This window comes from Fukomys damarensis, unplaced genomic scaffold (assembly GCF_012274545.1).
Source record: "Fukomys damarensis isolate Sample0158 unplaced genomic scaffold, DMR_v1.0_HiC HiC_scaffold_17, whole genome shotgun sequence".
In the NCBI taxonomy this organism is placed as follows: domain Eukaryota; kingdom Metazoa; phylum Chordata; class Mammalia; order Rodentia; family Bathyergidae; genus Fukomys; species Fukomys damarensis.
Window position 1 is genome coordinate 4,677,137 of NW_022900929.1, and position 17,657 is coordinate 4,694,793.

At 44.2% G+C, this 17,657-nt stretch overlaps 1 protein-coding gene across 1 annotated transcript in view; it reads left to right on the forward strand.

Annotated features, from left to right (window-relative positions):
• Positions 1-14,770: 14,770 nt before the first annotated feature.
• Positions 14,771-17,657, forward strand: part of Foxk1 (forkhead box K1) — a 51,566-nt gene continuing 48,679 nt past the window's right edge. Inside the window, exon 1 of the mRNA XM_010642859.1 lies at positions 14,771-14,866. Within this exon, the coding sequence (XP_010641161.1) occupies positions 14,771-14,866 (96 nt within the window). The remainder of the gene's footprint in view (positions 14,867-17,657) is intronic.

The following is a 17,657-nucleotide window of genomic DNA, read 5'->3' on the forward strand; positions in this document are numbered from 1 at the left end:
GCAACAGCTTAAAGATTCATGCTTCCTTGCATTTGCCTTTATTCCCAGCTGTGAAAATCTCTCCCTCCACTTTTCCTCACCCGCTGCTGTCCCAGCATTTTCTGTTTCCCTGATGGAGCAGAAGATTTGCCGATGTCTACCCAGCATCCCCCTCCTCGTGCTCTTCTTGTCCTACCAGGAGAGCCCAGATTTTATCTAAATGTCCACTTTCCACCAGCTTTGGGAACCATGGGCTCCAGCTCCTAAGAGAGAATCACAGGGAAGCTAAGGAAAGTGAGATGGCCTCAGATCATCTGCAGTAACTGGTTTGGGCATGGACATGAGATCATTTGGCCACCAAGATAAAACAGGAGGTGTGTGAGGTGAGGGAGCAACAGAGAAAGGCACCTGCGTTCCTAAAAAGAGACCCAGGAAATGAAATTGTTCTCCAGATCCTGGTTTGTGAAGATGGGAGGGCTAAGGTCCCTGTAGGCACCTGGAAGTGATTGCAGCCAACCCACCCAGGATGAAGGAACTAACTGTAAGGCAGGGAGAAAATGAGACCTTCTGACTTCTTGAGGTGCTGAACCTGCTAACCCTGGGGCTCCCATCTCCTGAGTTCCATTGCATACAATCCTGAGCCCTGTGGTGGCTCAGTTTCTGTTATGTGCAGCCTCTAACTGAGCCAATGCTCAAATGTGTGGACGGTCACCCTAAAATAGCTGAACCATCATCCAGGGTCACCTCCCTCAATCTTGATCACACTTGCATTCCCAGGGGGATTATAACAGTGCCCCAGTGTTTATACCCAAAAGTGTCCCTGCTTCAGATAATCCATAAGATGTCATTCTGTGGGTTGAACTGTGTTCCCCAAAATTCATGTATTGAAGTTCTAAACTACAATGTCTCAAACTATAGCCTCATTTTGAAATAGAGTTATTGCAGACGTGATTAGTTAAGGTGCGGTCGTACTAGAGCAGGGTGAGCCTTTAATGGGCAATATGGTTAATGTATTTATAAAAAGGGAAAAGAATCCCAGCTACTTGGGAGACTGAGACAGGATTGCATGTGCAAAGCCAGGCTAGAGAACTTACCGAGATACTGTCTCTCAAAATAATAAAAAGGGCTAGGAGTAGCTCGGAGAAATTAAATCTGTTCCTTACAAATATAAAAATCAATTCCAGGTGGATTAAAAAATTAAATGGGAAATGTAAAGCTACGAAGGTTTAGACAGACATTGTAAGGCAGTATCTTCATGACATTGGAGGATAGTTTCTTAAGTCCTTAAAAGCACTGATCATAAAGGAAAACAGTGATTACTTTGACTTAAAATTAAGTTTACTCATCAAAGTATAGCGACAAAAAGTGAAAGTGAAAATCATAGTGTGGTGGAAGATATCAGCAACACATAGCAACATCAAGGACTGGCTGTCCAAGTCTTTCAAGAACTTCAAACTGCTGAGAAGAAAACAGATGACCCAGTAGAAAAGTAGGCCAGAGACCAGAACCAGCACTTTATGGAACAGCCAGATCCAAAGAGCCAGTTCAAAGAGCAGATCATGCTCATTAGACTCGTGCCAACACCTACTACAACTCTATTAGATACATTTATACCCTGCGGACTGGTGCAAAGCACAGTAGGATCAAAGAAGATGCAGAGCAATGGGAACTCTTATTCACTACTGAGGGTTCATTGGCATAATGACTTGGAAATTGTTTGGTAGCATTTAGGAAATTTGAACTTGGTATATTACATGAGTCAGCAATGGACTTCTAGCTACAAATTAAGAACAATGTTTCTAAACTTCAAGGAGGGTCTGAATCTCCTGGTGGGCCCTGGGCTCTGATTGAAGTTTCTGAGGAGGGGGTCAGTGTCAGGGCCTGGGAATGTACGTTTCTAGCTGTCCCTGTGCCATGTCGTGCTCACCTGGGGACTGTGATTTGTGAACCATCACCCTGAGGGGAAATGTGTGCATGTGTACAAGGGCGCATATACAACGGGTGATCGAAACATGATGTGTGTTTAAATTTTAAGTTATTACAGTAAAACAGTCATTGTCATTAACCCCCTCAAGAGACTCCCCCTGGATTCAGACACGCATGTCATCAGTTTTGCCACTTTCTGAAGCAGTTCTAGAAGTTCGTTCTCATGAGTGTCTTTAGTTGTGCTGTCACAGCTGCTTTGATACGCTGAATCAATTCAAAACATTTCCTTTCCGTGTTTTTTTGTTTTGTTTTGTTTTTGTTTTTTGCTTGTTTTTATTTTTTTGGTACTGGGGATCTAACTTGGGACATTGTGAGGCAGGCAGCAGAACCACTGAACTAAATCCCTGGCCCCATCCATGGTTATTTTTTAATGTGGAGGAAGAGCCAGAAGTCACACGGTTCCAGACCCAGTGAACAAGGTGGTTGAGGACACACCATTATATTTTTCTAAGTCTGCCTTTCTATTGGATGGCAGCAGTCACCATATTTTTTTGGTGCGTTTTGTTTTTTTAAAGCAGACATTTAGGAACACATTAAACAATTCTGTGTTGAACTTCTAAAAGAAAGAAATTCAAGAGAAAAATTCTCTCAGTGGGTAACAAAATACTACTTAAGTTCCTCTCCATGAAAATGATTTGATTTCATAAAACAATCCAACAGCTGGGCAAGCCCAGTCTCCTTTTAGGATTCAAACAGTTGTGTGGCAGTCACTATTCTTTGTTCCATAAACACAATTGAATGCAACGACACGGTCATAATTAAATCTGAAGTAACTCAGTCTTGGCACTTACAAGAGCAGGTGGGAAATGTCATCAGTGCCCAAGCACCCAAGGGTCCCTAGTTCCTTGGCCATGTCTGCAGTCACACTGAGCACTGCGGAGTAATCTCCTGTTTTCTGTCATCAGCACTGTGGCTTCATCCCCAAGTGTAAGGGTAGAGGGCGTTTCTTCCAGAGGACCAAAGTGTTTGCACAGCAAATTTAATAAACCAAGAACACTGGAAGCTGTGTGATCAGTAGGTGGTGCCAAGCTCCAAGAGATGGTATCTTAGCCGGATAAGAGTTTTGACCATCCTGGGCCCTACATTTATGCATTAAGATCTCATCTTCTATTCCATCCACCATATCCTTGGTCAGGTGATTGGGAGTCTGATCAGCCTCCAATCACAGCTCTAAAGAAATTATCTCTAAGGAGATCATCACCAATGGAGGTCTGATGGCTTTCTACAGAAAAGGACAGAATTGTACTGGTTATTAAATGATGGCTTCCCAGCCCCAAGCCCACCATTCTAGCCTGGGCTCTGTGATGTTGGGGTTGCCCCTCCCCCCACATTTCTGTAGAAACCTCTTAGGCTTTCCAGTAGGGGGCGCCAGAGAAAGATTGCCAAGCTGGAGGAGGAAAGAAGAACTTTCCTGTTTCTGCCTTCTGGTGTCACCCTGTTTTCTGTCCCACTAAAATTTATATTCTCAGTACTTTACTTTGCACCATCAGTTCCTTTCTGTACCAGCAGTTAAATTTTGTTGCCATTTTTCTAACACTTTACAGAAGCAGCCTCATTTTGATTCATCGTAGTCACCAACACCAGCTAGCGCCCTCTAGCTAGAATTTAAATTCCTAAATTTCAACCTCTGTACTTAGTCCTCTCTACCCACCCATCTCTAGGAAGAATGTCTGCTTCATGCAGTTGCTACCTCCAAGACACGTGTGGAATTCTCTTCTTGCCCCTTCACTTACTGAGTCCACAGTTTTGGATTTAATTACTAGTTCCTTATGTCAAGTTCTTTCTATTAGCCTGGTAGCATGGTACTTCCCAGTCACCTCCATGCATCAAGAGAGGGATGGGCAAGAGGGCAATGGCACTTGTTAACTGCATTGCTCTGTTAAAGAACCTGCCACCAGATTGACCAGTGGTCCTTTGGGTCCTAAATCTGTCTTGAGGAGTTCCCTGGCATACAGGACTTTTCACTGCTAAGACTGAGAAAGACTGGGCAACCTGGGTGAGTTGGTCAACCTGGGGTCTGTGGCTTCAGCTTCAACATATTAATCTTAGTGTGGAGTCACCTTGATCTCAGGAAGGCTGGGAGGTGTAGATATGTAGCTGAGCTCCTTACAACTCTAGGCAAATCTGCGTTCTGTTCATTAGGAGGAAGGTCAGAACAGTACTGGGGAAGCACCTAGTGCTTCTGTCCTTTTAACCTCAGACTATAACCATTAACCACTTCACAGCATTGCCTGAGATCACACAACTGGCAACAGAACAGTTACTAAAAGCCAGATCTTCTGATGCTGGCCTCCCTTAAGACACAATTCCTGTTTTCCTCAAACACTGCTTTATTTCTGATAGCCTTAGAGAGGAGAATCATCCCCCATCATTTAGCTGCCCCCCCCAAACCCAGTACTGAGGGTTGAATTAACATTGAGCTATATCCTTAGTCCTTTTTCTATATTTTACTTTGAGACAGAGTCTTCGTAATTCACTAAGTTGTCCAGACTGGGCTTGACCTGTGCTTCTTCTGCCTCAGCCTCCCAGAGTACTGGTATTGCAAGCACATACCACTGCAGATGGCTCTTCTAGCATTTTAAATCATCACTGTTTAATCAAATTCTGTAGGTGAGAGGCTTGTGCAGTAAAGCTCCCTCTCTTTAGTTGGGTAGTTACTGAGGGAAAGTGGTCACCAAGTGGAACTGTGGCTATTTTGTCTAAGCTTCATTTTTCTTTCTGTGTTTATGGTTAAGCTTGGCTCTTTCTGAATGAGAATCTGGGTTTTAAACTGTTCGGTTTGTTGTTGTTGTTGTTATTGTTGTTTTGGTACCAGGGATCAAACTCGGGACCTTTCACTTGCAAGGCAGGTGGTGGCACTGAGCTAAATCCCAGCCCTTAAGCTGTTCTTTTTGACAGGGGACCAGAATTCTCTGAGCTATACTCCCATTTTATTCTGTACATACTTGTTGCTTTTCTCAGACTGTCATTATTTCTCAGACTGTCATTACCCTTTATCCTGGGTGTCTTTATTCTAAGAGATCCTTCGGTACCTGAATTTCCTGTTATTGGCTGGTAGGAAAATGCTTACTGGAGAGAGATTCAAATCCAGTAAATCCATACTCTGGTTCACTTTCATTTCAATAACTGGCTGCTTTAGCTTTATGGCATTAGTATGTATAAAAGGCAGGGGAGGGCCGGGGATTTAGCTCTGTGTTTCTGCTGCCTGCCCCACCAGCTCAAGAACCCGAGTTAAATCCCAGTACCAAAAAAATAAGTAAATAAAAAAATTCCCAAAAAAACGTGAGGGGAAATGATGTCGTATAGGCTTAATCTTTTTTTTTTTTTTTTAACTAACTTAAACTTTGTAAGACTCTCTTAGCCAGCTTGTATATTTTTCCCTTGAAGGATTAACAGGCTAAACCAAAGAGAGAAAATATGATCCACAGGTATTAGACAGCCCTGCACATTTCACACTCATTGTGTGGCCTCCCCACACCCCGCCATTGGGAAGGCCACATATTTGCAAGGTACCAGCAACCCAGGAGGCTGCAGCTCATATGTTTTCAATTACTCTGGCTCTGTGTGTGTTTAGTACGGCCACACTTTTTACAAACGGCTGAGAGTTGGGCTGGAAGCCAGGGCTTCTCGAATTCCATTTCCTTCTCTAGGATACAGGTTTCTTCACACATGTGGGAAGCTACATTTGCCTTTCCTTCTCTCCCTCCTCCAAGCAGCCCCATATAGAGTAGTTTACTAATATCCAGTTGCATTTTCTCTCCTTGTCTTCATTTAATGCCTTCTTTTCTGTTCATAGCTCTGAAAGTTTCCACTTGGACCCCTCCACTCGGGTCCCTATCTTTTTCTTTAAGCTTTGATTATAATTTTAAGCCTAACCCTATGAAATGAATGCCAATTAAAACCATTTGAGCAGCCATGGCATCTGATTCTGTCCCATAATAAGCAATGTGTACCGAGTTCCTGCTGACACACTGGGTGCTGCACTGAGACTTTTCACACATGACCCTCCTTTCATCTGGAGGTTTGGGAAAACTGAGGCAGCAGAGACGAAGTGACAGTGACAACTCAAGGGGCCTGGCTCTAGAGCCTGTTCCTGTGACCCTTATACTGTGTGCCTCACCTTCCCTAAGCCAAGGACTGGGGCACATGGGCTACGGGTCATTTTGTAGAAAAGCCCTGGGCAAAAGCTTTTTGCTTATGTATTTTAGTGACTGCCCCTTCCATTATGAATTTGCATCAAGTGATAAAGAGCAGATGGCACAAAGAACCAAAGAGGGTGTTGGTATCACACTGGCCCGAGTGCTGAACCTCTGCTCAGCACAGTGAAGCCACAGACAGGCAGCCTTGTCCTTTGCAAGCTCGCCACCTGTGAAGTCGGGCTTCCAGAGTTATCTGGAGAAATAAATAGCGCATGTGCACAAGGCACCTATCGCCCAGCACTCGATAAACGTTAACTCAAACTACAACACAGCAAATTGCAAAAGAGCTGGGATTAGGATGCAGGCCGCCTCTGTAGCCAGACTGGTTATTTTTTCACCACTAGCTTCTGTGCTCCTCGCTGAGTTCCTCAGAGTCTAAGTGTTCACTTTCTAGAATGTAAAGCCAGGACAGCAATAGTGGTTTCAACAACGCACGGGATGGGAGAGGAGAAGCCAGCTGGTGTGGTGGAAAAGATGAAGGACTTGGAGCAGGACTCTTGGGCTCAACCACTCCACACCTCCCCACAGCCCTGGAACTGTGAGCTATGGGGCCCTTACCAGTTCCACCTGAGCCATAGCCTCACAGCTACAAAATAAAGTGATAATCTTTCCCTCAGCTTGGCAGCTGCTCAGTGAACAAAAAAGATTTTTGTTTTGCTTTGTTTTTCAGGCTGGCCTCAAACTTGCAACAATCCTCCTGCCTCAGCCTCCTGAGTGCTGGGATTATGAGCATGCACCACCATGCCTGGCAAAGCAGATTTTAAAATAAAACAAAACTGAAAATGACAAAATTAAGGTATGGATACTAAAAGACATACAGGAATGCTTCCCTAAAATATCTGCGGCAGGATATTTCCTGGTATACAAATCTGTATTTTGCCCACTGCATTTCTGTTTCTGAAAATAGTTAAGCCTTCGTTGTCCCTTATCTTCCAGGCGCTACAAGCCAGGAAGCAGAAGCTGTAAGTGAGGGGGTCATACTAGGACCTCCCAGAAGGAAATATTCCCACGACTGTGCTACATCCCCAGCCTTTTTTTATTATTTTTAGGCAGAGTCTTAGTTGCAGAGTTGCTCAGGCTGGGTTTGAACTTGTGATCCCACTGCCTCAGCCTCCCAGAGTACTAGGATTGTAGGCATGTGACAAGACACCAGGCCCATGTCTTGCTGTCCTGAGGAGCCTCATGGGGTGGGGGCGCAGTCCTGGTGGCTGGACCTCAGGAACCGGCCTTCCCAGACTTGCCAAACATTACTACCCCAAAGTTGGGCTGTGCAGCTGGGGGACACCCAACCTCGGGAGCCTCTGACCTGTGACAAGGGACATAGCAGCAAAGGTCAGTGTGCCTAAGGGCTGCAGCCTCCTCCAGCACATTCCAGACACAGTCAGACACCTTTGCACAACACTGGAAGAGGGACAGGAAAGCCAGCGACAACTGAACCTGAATTTTACACTACTTTGTCGTGCAGAGGATGATTCTGAGAAAATAACTGAAGACGTCCCGTATTTCATATGACTGCTGTAAACTTACCAGCTGGGCCCACTGGACAGGTCATTTCTGAGCACCTACTGTATGCTTAGCTGCACTTCCAGTGCCCAGGAAAGCACAACAAACAAAACAGAGCACCCCCTCTAATGAATTCTTTGCCCCTTTTACTTTTATAAATTGCTATAAAAACCAGGAGATATTGAATCATTTAGCTCTGGCAGGGAAGTCTGGACTTGGAATAAATAAAATGGCTTCAAGTAAGCAGAGAACTCCCTGTGAAGCTTTACGGGGACAAAAGCCTGAGCTGGCTCAGGGCCCTTCCTCAACAAAGGGCTCTTGACAGTGGGATGGATATGGTAAAAGAGGATGCGGAAATGCAGCCCCCTGGGAGAAATAACCCTTGGAACAAATGCTTCACCCAAAGAAGATTAATTTATCTGAGTCAATTTGCAATAAGCAAGGTCAGGATCAAATATGTTCCTTCTTGGGGAGGACTTTTTTCAGACCCCCAGGATAAGCTAGCTGAACACAGGCAGGTGCGTGGGAAGTTGGACATTGGCCACCTCTGAGAGGATGTGGCGGTCTCTGGTGACAGCTTCCTCCTGGCCGCCTCCTTCCCCCTCTTTCCCCGCTGGTGTTGGAGTTGGAACCCAGGGCCTCTCTAGGAAAGCACTCACCACTGAGCTACACCACAGCCCTGGCCACTGTTCTGCTACTTCACAAACACTTGGCCACTTGTCAGTTTGGATTAAGAGGCTGTAACATGCAAGAAACCCGCGGATCTGCTTTAAAAGGCTTTTTACAATGAAGCCAACTGAAAAGGGAACCAAAATGTTTGAAAATAACATTTTGTATTGCTTTTTTAAAAGAAAGGTATAACTGAAGTCTATACCTAGAAGAATGACTAAAATAAGCTGGTTTTACTTACGCTCAGTTGAGTGTGTACAAAATTTTAGCCGATGCTTTAAAGGCCTGGAGATATAATGCATGTACTATATGACTCACTCATTTCAATTATGCAACTTAGTGGTTTTTAGTATAATTCATACAAATGGGCATTTACAGCCACAGTTCACTTTCAAACACTTTCATTATATCAAAAAAGAAACACCACCTCCCTTGTTACTTCCCTTCCTAACCCTCATCGCACTCAGCCTCTGGCAAACACTAATCCACTTTCTGTCTCTCTGGCTTTGCCCATTCTGGACATTTCATATCAAAGGAATCACACAATACGTAGCTTCTTTCACTGAGTGTATTTTCCAGGTCCAGCCACATTGCGGTATATGTGTCAGCACTTCCTTCCTATTTATTGCCAAATAATATTCCATTGATTTTGTTTATCTAGTCACCCATCAGTGGGGCTTGCCTTTCTTTCTTTCCTTCCTTTCTTCCTTTCTTTCTACCTTTCCTGTGCTAGGGATTGAACCCAGACCACCAGCCCTGATTTTCGTTTTTAAATTTAAGACAGGGTCTCATTAACTTGGCCAAGCTGGCTTCCAGCTTGCAATGCTCCTGCCTCAGCCTCCCATTAGCTGGGATTATGATGTGCATTACCATACCTGGATTATTTCCATGTTTTGGCTATGACAAAGCTACTGTGAATCATTGTGTACAGGTTTCTGTGTACTCATGTAGTTACCCAGGAAGGAAAACTTGTGCTACTTCTTAGAATGAAAAATAAATGAATGAACTAAGCATTTTATTTGTTTTTCTGTTTTGGGGGGAAGTTTTGGCAGGTAGTGTTATATGTGCTTTGATTTTTTTTATTGGTACTTTTTAGGTATGCAGTACAGTTACATTCATGATTGGGATCTTGTACCTTTACATGATAGGTCTTGGTTCTCATTTTTCCCCCTACCCCTGCCCTCCCTTCAACCCTTTCTCCCTTCCCTATTTACAAAAACTTTATTTCCATTTTTTCATTTTCTCATATTTTTTTCTTTTCCCTTGTTCCCTTTCCCCTACCCTTCCCACTTCCCCTACACCTTCAGCCCTTATCTTCCTATTTCATATTGTCAATTATACCATTTGGATCTTATTTACATTTTTAGTTTTTCATACCACAGAAACTATTCGGATATGAGCTTTGTTAAGGGTACTATATATTAAAAAATAACATTTTTTTTCTTTACAGCCGCACAAACTGGGGTGGCGGTGGTAACTATTCATGTAATCCTGTATCCATCCTATAATGTTGCAATTAAAAGTTGCCTTCTTTGACTTGGAATTAAAAATTTGAGGGCCAGATTTAGCTCAGTGATACCACCACCTGCCTTGCAAGTACAAGGTGTCGAATTCAATCCCTGGTACCAAAAAAAAGTAAAACTAAACATAAAATTTTAAAAATTTTGACTTTTTATTTGATTAATTGATTGATGATTACTGATTGCAGTGCTGCAATTGAACCCAGAGCCTTTGTACTGAGTTACATTCCCAACCCTTTTATTGTTTTTATTTTCAAACAGGGTCTCACTAAATTTCTAAGTTACCCAGTCTGGGCTCAAACTAACAATCCTCCCGCCTCAGCCTCCCAGCGTGCTAAGATTACAGCTCTGTGCCACCATGCCCAGCTAAACGGGTTTATTAAGCAGAATCAAAGCCATACACACTCAGAAGGAAGATGGGACATCCAACAGTGAGGCTGGAAGTCTGATTTATGTTATCTCATCGGATTGCTAAGAAACCTCTTGCCACTCCATTGCTGGATTCCCTTGACGTCACTCCATGCCGGTGAGATCACCAGCAGTTCCTGTTCCATGAACTCCTACTGTGTCACTAGTGAATAAGTGGAAATAATGTTCAATCATTTTTTGGCCTCAAGAAGAAAAAAAGGTTAGGGTCCATGGAAAAATCAGCTGTTTTATCTGGCGAATCTGGTGATGGTACATGTTTCCTTCTCTCTTTAGGCTGTTGGGTAGCTCAGAACTAAAACTGGGATCCATCTTGACCAACTTCTCAGAATTTATGGTTTGTTTTTGTGTTCTGACTGTGTCCATGGATTAATCTTTTTTTAATCATTTACATATTTTCATTTCCCCATTTACTCTTCTTTGGTTTGTTTTGAAGTATATATCTATGTAAATAGATATCTGAGTAAACTATCAGAAATACTTTTTTTTTTTTTTTTTTTTTTTTTTATTTAGCCCAGATGAACTTGGATACAATCAGCTAAATCAGACTGTGGGAAATGCTAACGAACAAATGATCCAGTTTCTTAAATAAATTGAAAGGGACGGGAGAAGGAAATGGAAAAGAACCGGACTAAAAGAGATTGAGATAATCCTCATCCTTTGTTGTTGGGAATGTCAGATCTGCAACCACTTGGGAAAAGAGTCTAGTAATTTCTTTAAAAGTTAAACATGTATTTAGTATATAACCCCACAATTCCAACCTTAGGCTAACTACTCGAGAGAAATGAAAACACATGTCAAGGACTAGTCCAGGAATGTTAGCAGCAGCAGCAGCAGCAGCAGCAGCAGCGTTTCTCATAAAACCCCAAACTGGAGGCAGCCCCTATGTCCATCAATTAGTGGGTTAATTTTCTTAAACCATGGTACATTCATCCAAAAAAAGTACAATCAGCCATAAAAAGCAATGAATTGCTGACACACACAACATAAAGGAACATCCATGCCTTGGACTTACTGAAAGAAGCCAAGCGCAAAAGGTCATGTGTTGTATGGTTTGGTGGATGCGAAATTTGTAAAAATTGGAAAACCAGGGCACAGAAAACAGATCGGCAGGTACTGAGGCTGAGGCTGGGGAGAGGGTGATGGCAAAAGGGATGAGTGAAACTTTAGGGTGATGGAGACGCTTGAACACTACGGTATTCAAAATAAAACTGTGGTGTTGATCAGGCAAATGTATAGGGCCCATGAGTAGTCATCAAATTGTACAGTGGCAGTGTGTGAATTTTGTGGTATGTCCTATAGTTTGGCACTTTAATGCTCTCAAAAGCTTGGGTGTTGAAAACTTGGCGCTACTGGAAGGTGAAGAGTTGGGACCAAGGGAGAGGTCTTGTGTCCCTGCGGACATGCCTTTGAAGGGAATAGGGATCCCAGTCCCTCTTCTTTCTCTTTGTTTCACTTCCTGGCTATGAGGTGAATGGCTTTGTTGTGCCACGTGATTCCTGCCAACTGACCATGGACCGAAATCTCTGGAACCATGAACTATGATAAACTTTCTCTCTATATAAGTTGGTTGTCTCAGGTCTTTTATTACCATCCTGGAAAGCTAGTTACTATACTATGTAAATTATCAAGGAAAAATGAAGATTTAAACACTGGCCAGGAATTTGATCATGTTAAGGCATCATTAGTATTCTTGTAGGGGTAAAAATAGCATAGTGGTTATGTTTCCAAAACAAATTATTATCTTTTTGAGATATACACTGACTTCTATGAAATGATACAACATCTGAGTTTTGCTCCAAAATCATATGAGAAGGCTGGGGTGGGTGATAGCTAAAATAGCCTTGACTATGAACTGAAGACCAGTGTGGAAGCTGGGTGACGGGTGCATGCGGGGTGATTTTACTATGCGCCTTCTTTTGTTTGTTTTTAGCATGTCCATAATTAAACATTTAAAAAGATGAGCTTGGGAGTCTTAAAGCCAAGACGAAGACAAATGAGCTGCAGAGCCTCCCCAGGTCACTGACCACATCTGGCGGGAATGAGGCGGGGCCGGCCCATTGTTTTGCCTGCTCAGCACCCGCTCCCCTTCCGCTAACAGTAACCAGACTTCGCTTTGAGGACCAGCCAGCACGCTGCGTGCGGTCCACTGCTGGCCCAGGCCTGGGCACAAAACCTCCGCAGAGCCAATCAGCCACTCTCCCCTGGGGACTCTGATGCAAGAAACGGAAAACGTAGAGCTGATTAATGTTAGAGGGGAATCCTGGGGGACCTGCCTTGGGATCCTGCCGCTAAATTCCCATGGCAGCCCTGGCTCCTACCATTTCCAGAACATGGATCTTGATTTTCTTTGGTTCTTGAACTGCCCAGTATTGGCCCAATAAATTCACTTTTTGTTTACATTGGCCAGGGTTGGTTTCCATGGCTCAAAACCAAAGCCATCAATTGTTCTGTTTTTCCTCTTATGTCTTCCTTTCCCTTCAGCTGATGCAGACAGAAGCTTAGAAGTCCTTAGATATTAAAACCTACACATGTCAGTCTGATCATCAAAAGAGGAAGCAGCTGAGGCAGCACCCGCCTTTAACCCTAAGCACTCTGGGAGGCTGAGACAAGAGGATTGCAAGGTCCAACCAAGATTGGTCAATTTAGAAACTTACAGTGACACTATCTCAAAATTTAACAAGTAAAGAGGCAAAAGGTGTAGCTCAATGTGAAGGCCCTAGATTCAATTCCCAGTAACACACACACACACACACACACACACACACACACAAAAACAAAAGCAGTTACAAACACCACAAAGACAACCAAATCAACACTTACAAGCCCGTGCCCTGCCAAAGTATTCATTGAAAGCATCATCATTAATACAGAAATATCTATTTGGAACAAGAAAGTTCCACTGCCCTACACCACTGATGCTGTCCAGTAGAAATGACACAGGAGTCAAAACTACCAGATAAAGGTGATGTTTTAAATTTTCTAGCAGCAGCTTTAAAACAGTGAAGAGAAACATGAGTTTCATTTTAATAATTTATCTCACTGGATGTATCCAAAATGTGATCAGGTCAAACTATAAGCAATAGGGCCAGGGATTTAGCTCAGTCGTTCCAGTGCCTGTCTCAAAAGTGCAAGGTCCCGAGCTCAATCCGCGGTACCAAAATAACAAAACAAAAAAACCATAAGCAACACCAAAACTATGAATGAGATTTTTGCATTCCTTTCATTTTTACTAAGTTTTCAAAATCCAGTGCATGTTATATTTGACACTTGCAGTTCACATCAAGCTGGAGCGGCCACATTTGCAGGGCTCAGTAGGTGTATGTGGCCAGCATCTACCATGGTGGAAACAGGCCTATAAAATGCCCTGAGCACATTTCTGCAGGCATTCACCTAGGCTGGTCTGGTCATGGTCACCACATCTGCTCAGCTGTGCCTAGGGTTCCTCCTCAAGGCTCCTGGCAGAGTCCAGCTCCAAGGGGGTCCTCTTTCATGGGTGAGTTTGTCTGCGGTGGAGACTCCTACACCATGGTGACAGTGGACTGTGTAAGGCCAAGAAGTCTGGGGTGGGCCCGGTGACCAGGTCCAAAGGTATCTGTAGAGGAGGTGACTTTGAGATTCCGGAGAATCGAGCAGTGAATGGTGAAGGTAGAAGTTTAAAATCATTCTAGGAGAAGCAGAAGTAGGGTTGCTGTATAACCATTTACAGTGATCAACTTCCTGTTCCCAGCCCGGTGTGGAAGGACCTTAGAACTCCTTGCTCCCATCCATACAGCAAGAAAAAAAAACAGCTGAACAAATTGAAAATCAATAACACCTCTTAGATGTAGGAGGTCACAGCACAAACCTCTGCCCCCAAATTGAAGAGGGAAAAGTGGATGCGGAGAATCACAGCACCTAGAGCAGAAACCCATGGCAAAACTCTCAGGAACTGGTGCCAAGAGAGAAAAGTGGGATCTGCAAAGGACAGCTCTGGAGGCACTGAGTGGACATGTCTGAGAATTAAGAGCCCTGGGGGCCAGTTGTGGGGGTCCTCACAGTTTGCAGGGTTTTGCCTCCTAGGTCCTCCTTCCAGGTTCTCACCATAAAGATCAGGACAGAAATTACTAAGCAGAGTCTGATTAAGCAGAGACTTACTGTGTACAGTTAATCTTTTTTTGGTACCAGGGATCAAATTGGGACCTTGTGCTTGCAAAGCAGGTGGTGAAATGTGTACAGTTGATCTTCTCTATGCCTTATTTGTAGAATTGGAGTAATAGCCTTAACCCATTATGATGTCATCTGCTCCTGCAAAGCAAGGAGAGAGATGGACCTTTGGGACCTGATGAACTTCCAGTCCCTGCCAGTCCCAAGATTCCCAGCTGAGCAGCTTTGGGGACTTTTGTGCAGCTTACCCCAAAGCCCACATCTTCCAATGTACCACCATGCTGGCTCCCCATGTTACCTCCTTGCTGGCACCTACACTGCTGTGTGGCCTCTCCCGCAGAGATGGGGGATGACCTCTGGACATGGCACAGCTGGCATGAGGCCAGGTCACAAATGACCCTTGGCTCCCCTGCCCTGCCACGGAACCCCCGCCATGAGGTGAGCAGCTGCTATGCTGTGAGAAGGCTTGTGCCAATTTACAGAGGATGCAGGGCCTCCTGCCAATAGAGCACCAATTTCTCCAGTGTGCAAGGTGCCACCTTTGAGGTTTGGCAAACTTTCAGAATATTGGGCCCTGGCCACCTTATTTTCCCTCAGCCCCGCCTTCTCCCTCCTCTTCCTTTTTTCTGTATCACAGATTGAAGAGAGGTCTTTGCACTGAGCTATATTCCCATCTCTTTTTTATTTTATATTAAGACAGGGTCTTGCTAACCATCTAAGTTGTCCAGAGTGGATTCAAATTTGCCATCCTCCTGCCTCAGCCTCCCAGAGTGGTGGGATTACAGGAATGTCCCACTTCACCCAGCCCTGGCCAGCTTCTTGACCAACCCCATGAGACACCCTGAATGAGATACACCCAACAAAATACTTCCTGAACTCCTGACCCACAGAAACTGTGAGCTGAATTTTAAGAATTTTAGAGTCATTTGTTTCAAAGCAATAGACATATAGCACTTCTCTTTTTCTAAGTCCCAGTGCAAGCATATTCTGACAAGAGTATTTTCTCCCCCATGCTTTGGTTTGAACACATTTCCTGTGGTGTCAGAGTCAGACATATCTTTTCCTGAATTGGTGTTTAAAAAATATGTGTGAGTTATAAATGACAGAGTGGCTGTAGAAGAAAAACAAGTGAGCCTGTTGGAACAGGCTGGGGACACCTCATTCATCTCTCTTAGATGTTTAGGCTTTGCTCTGGAATGAATGAGAAGTGTTTATATAGAGGATATACTCTGCACCACACACACACACACACACACACACACACACACACACACGGCTTCAGGTCTGCATTTTAAACCAATACAAAGGCATAGCCTTTTTCAGAGATAAGAGTTGTAACCATGGCATTGTGTGAAATCTGAAGGTCTCAGTGAGCAGGCAGGAAGCAGGAAGGATCCAAGAAGGATGCAGAAGCAGCAGGACGTGACATCCAGCAGACAGGAAAAGGAAGGCACTGAAGAATGGTCTGAGCTCCCCAATCACTGCCAAGTGTGCATGGAGTGCCAGGCCTTCCGAGAGTCCAGTGTGGACCAGGCAGCTTTTCCACTGTGAGGATTCTCTTCCTTTGCCTCCTCCTCCAGCTTTCAGACCCAGCCCCTGTACGGGGGGAGGGGGTTTCCAGAGAGTCCTTGCTTGTGTCCTGATGACTGTATCCTGCTTTCTTGAACGTAGGTGATGTGATCAGAGGTGCAGTGCTTTAAATTTTTAAATATATTTATTATAGTAAAATGCACATTGTCATGACTCCCCTTCAGAGCATTTCCCAATTCAAACACACTCATCCACTGGGTGTGATGGCTGTGAAGGTAGGCCAATGTGAATACCCTAGGTTCAATTACTAGTGCAGTGTTTAAAAACATTGTGTCCTTTGCTTCTCTGATACATATTTACCTGTTTCATTTACTCACGTAAATATATACACATATATATTTAGATTAATAGATATATAATTGGCTGGTTTTTTTTTTTTAAATGCCTGTTTCAGCCCAAATGGACAGGGAGGAAGGCAGGGAAGCTTCCACCCTAGCAGGCCAGGTCCCTTCCTACACCACTATGTTGCTACACAGCAAACCTCACCCTGGACCTCCCGGGGTTGTCATTTACTTTTATTATGTCTTTGATTCATGTCTGTATCTCCTGCAATCTGAAAGCTTCACCAGGACAGGGACCACTTCTACTTTTTCATACTCAATAGTCATTAAATGAAGAAAATACACGTTTAGAGGGACCTGGCTGAATTAACAATCCAGTCACTGAAGTTCTAAGGGGATTTAAATGATGCCCAAATGTGCCATTCCTTCTTTACAGCTAAGATCTGTGGGGGGTGGGGGGTGGGGGAGAATGCAATTCTTGGCATACTTGTTGGATTCCAAAAGAGGCAGGAGGATCACAAGTTCAAGTCCCACCTGGGCAATTTAGCAGACCCTGTAACAGATAAATATAGCTGGACAAGGCGGTGCAGGTCTGCACTTGGAAGGCTGAGGCAGGTAGGAAGATCACAAGTTCAAGCCCAACCTGGGCAACTGGGTGACTAAGCCAGGCCTTATCTTAAAATAAAAAATAAAAGGTCTGGGCATGCAGCTCAGTGCAAAGAGCCTGAGTTCAATCCTCAGTACCACTAAAATAAAATTAAATTAAAAATTAACTAATTAATTAAAAATTTAAAAAGGGTTTGGGATGGAGCATAGTGTGAAGGCTCTCGGTTCCACTTCCTATACAGCCAAAAGCAATAATTAACAACTAAATAAATGGCCTGGGGATGTCACCCAGTGGTAGGGCACCCCTGTGTTTGATCCCCAGGATTGTCAAAATAAAATGAACTAATAAATAAATCATTTAAAAATAGGGACTGGTGACGTTGCTAGATGATTAGAGCGCCCCTGAGTTAGGCCCTTCCAATACTGCCAAAATTAAAAGAGAAAAGGGCTGGAGATGTAACTCAGTGGTTAGAGAGCCCTTAGGTCACATCCCTGGGACGGCAACAAAACAAAACCAAAAAAGGCTCAGAGGGAGACCCGGTGTCTTCCGCAGCCCCAATCCCAAGTCACAGGAGGGAGACCGCCTTGTACACTAGAGAAGCACCAGGCTTGGGCTGGGGACCAAGCTCCGGGTCCTGCACAGGACGCAGCTTCTCTGTTTCTTCCCGCTCTCTGGGGACCCGAAACCCAGGCTCGCCGGGGGATTCCCCACACCCCGACCGACGCGAGGGGAGGCGGCGGGCTGCGGCGTC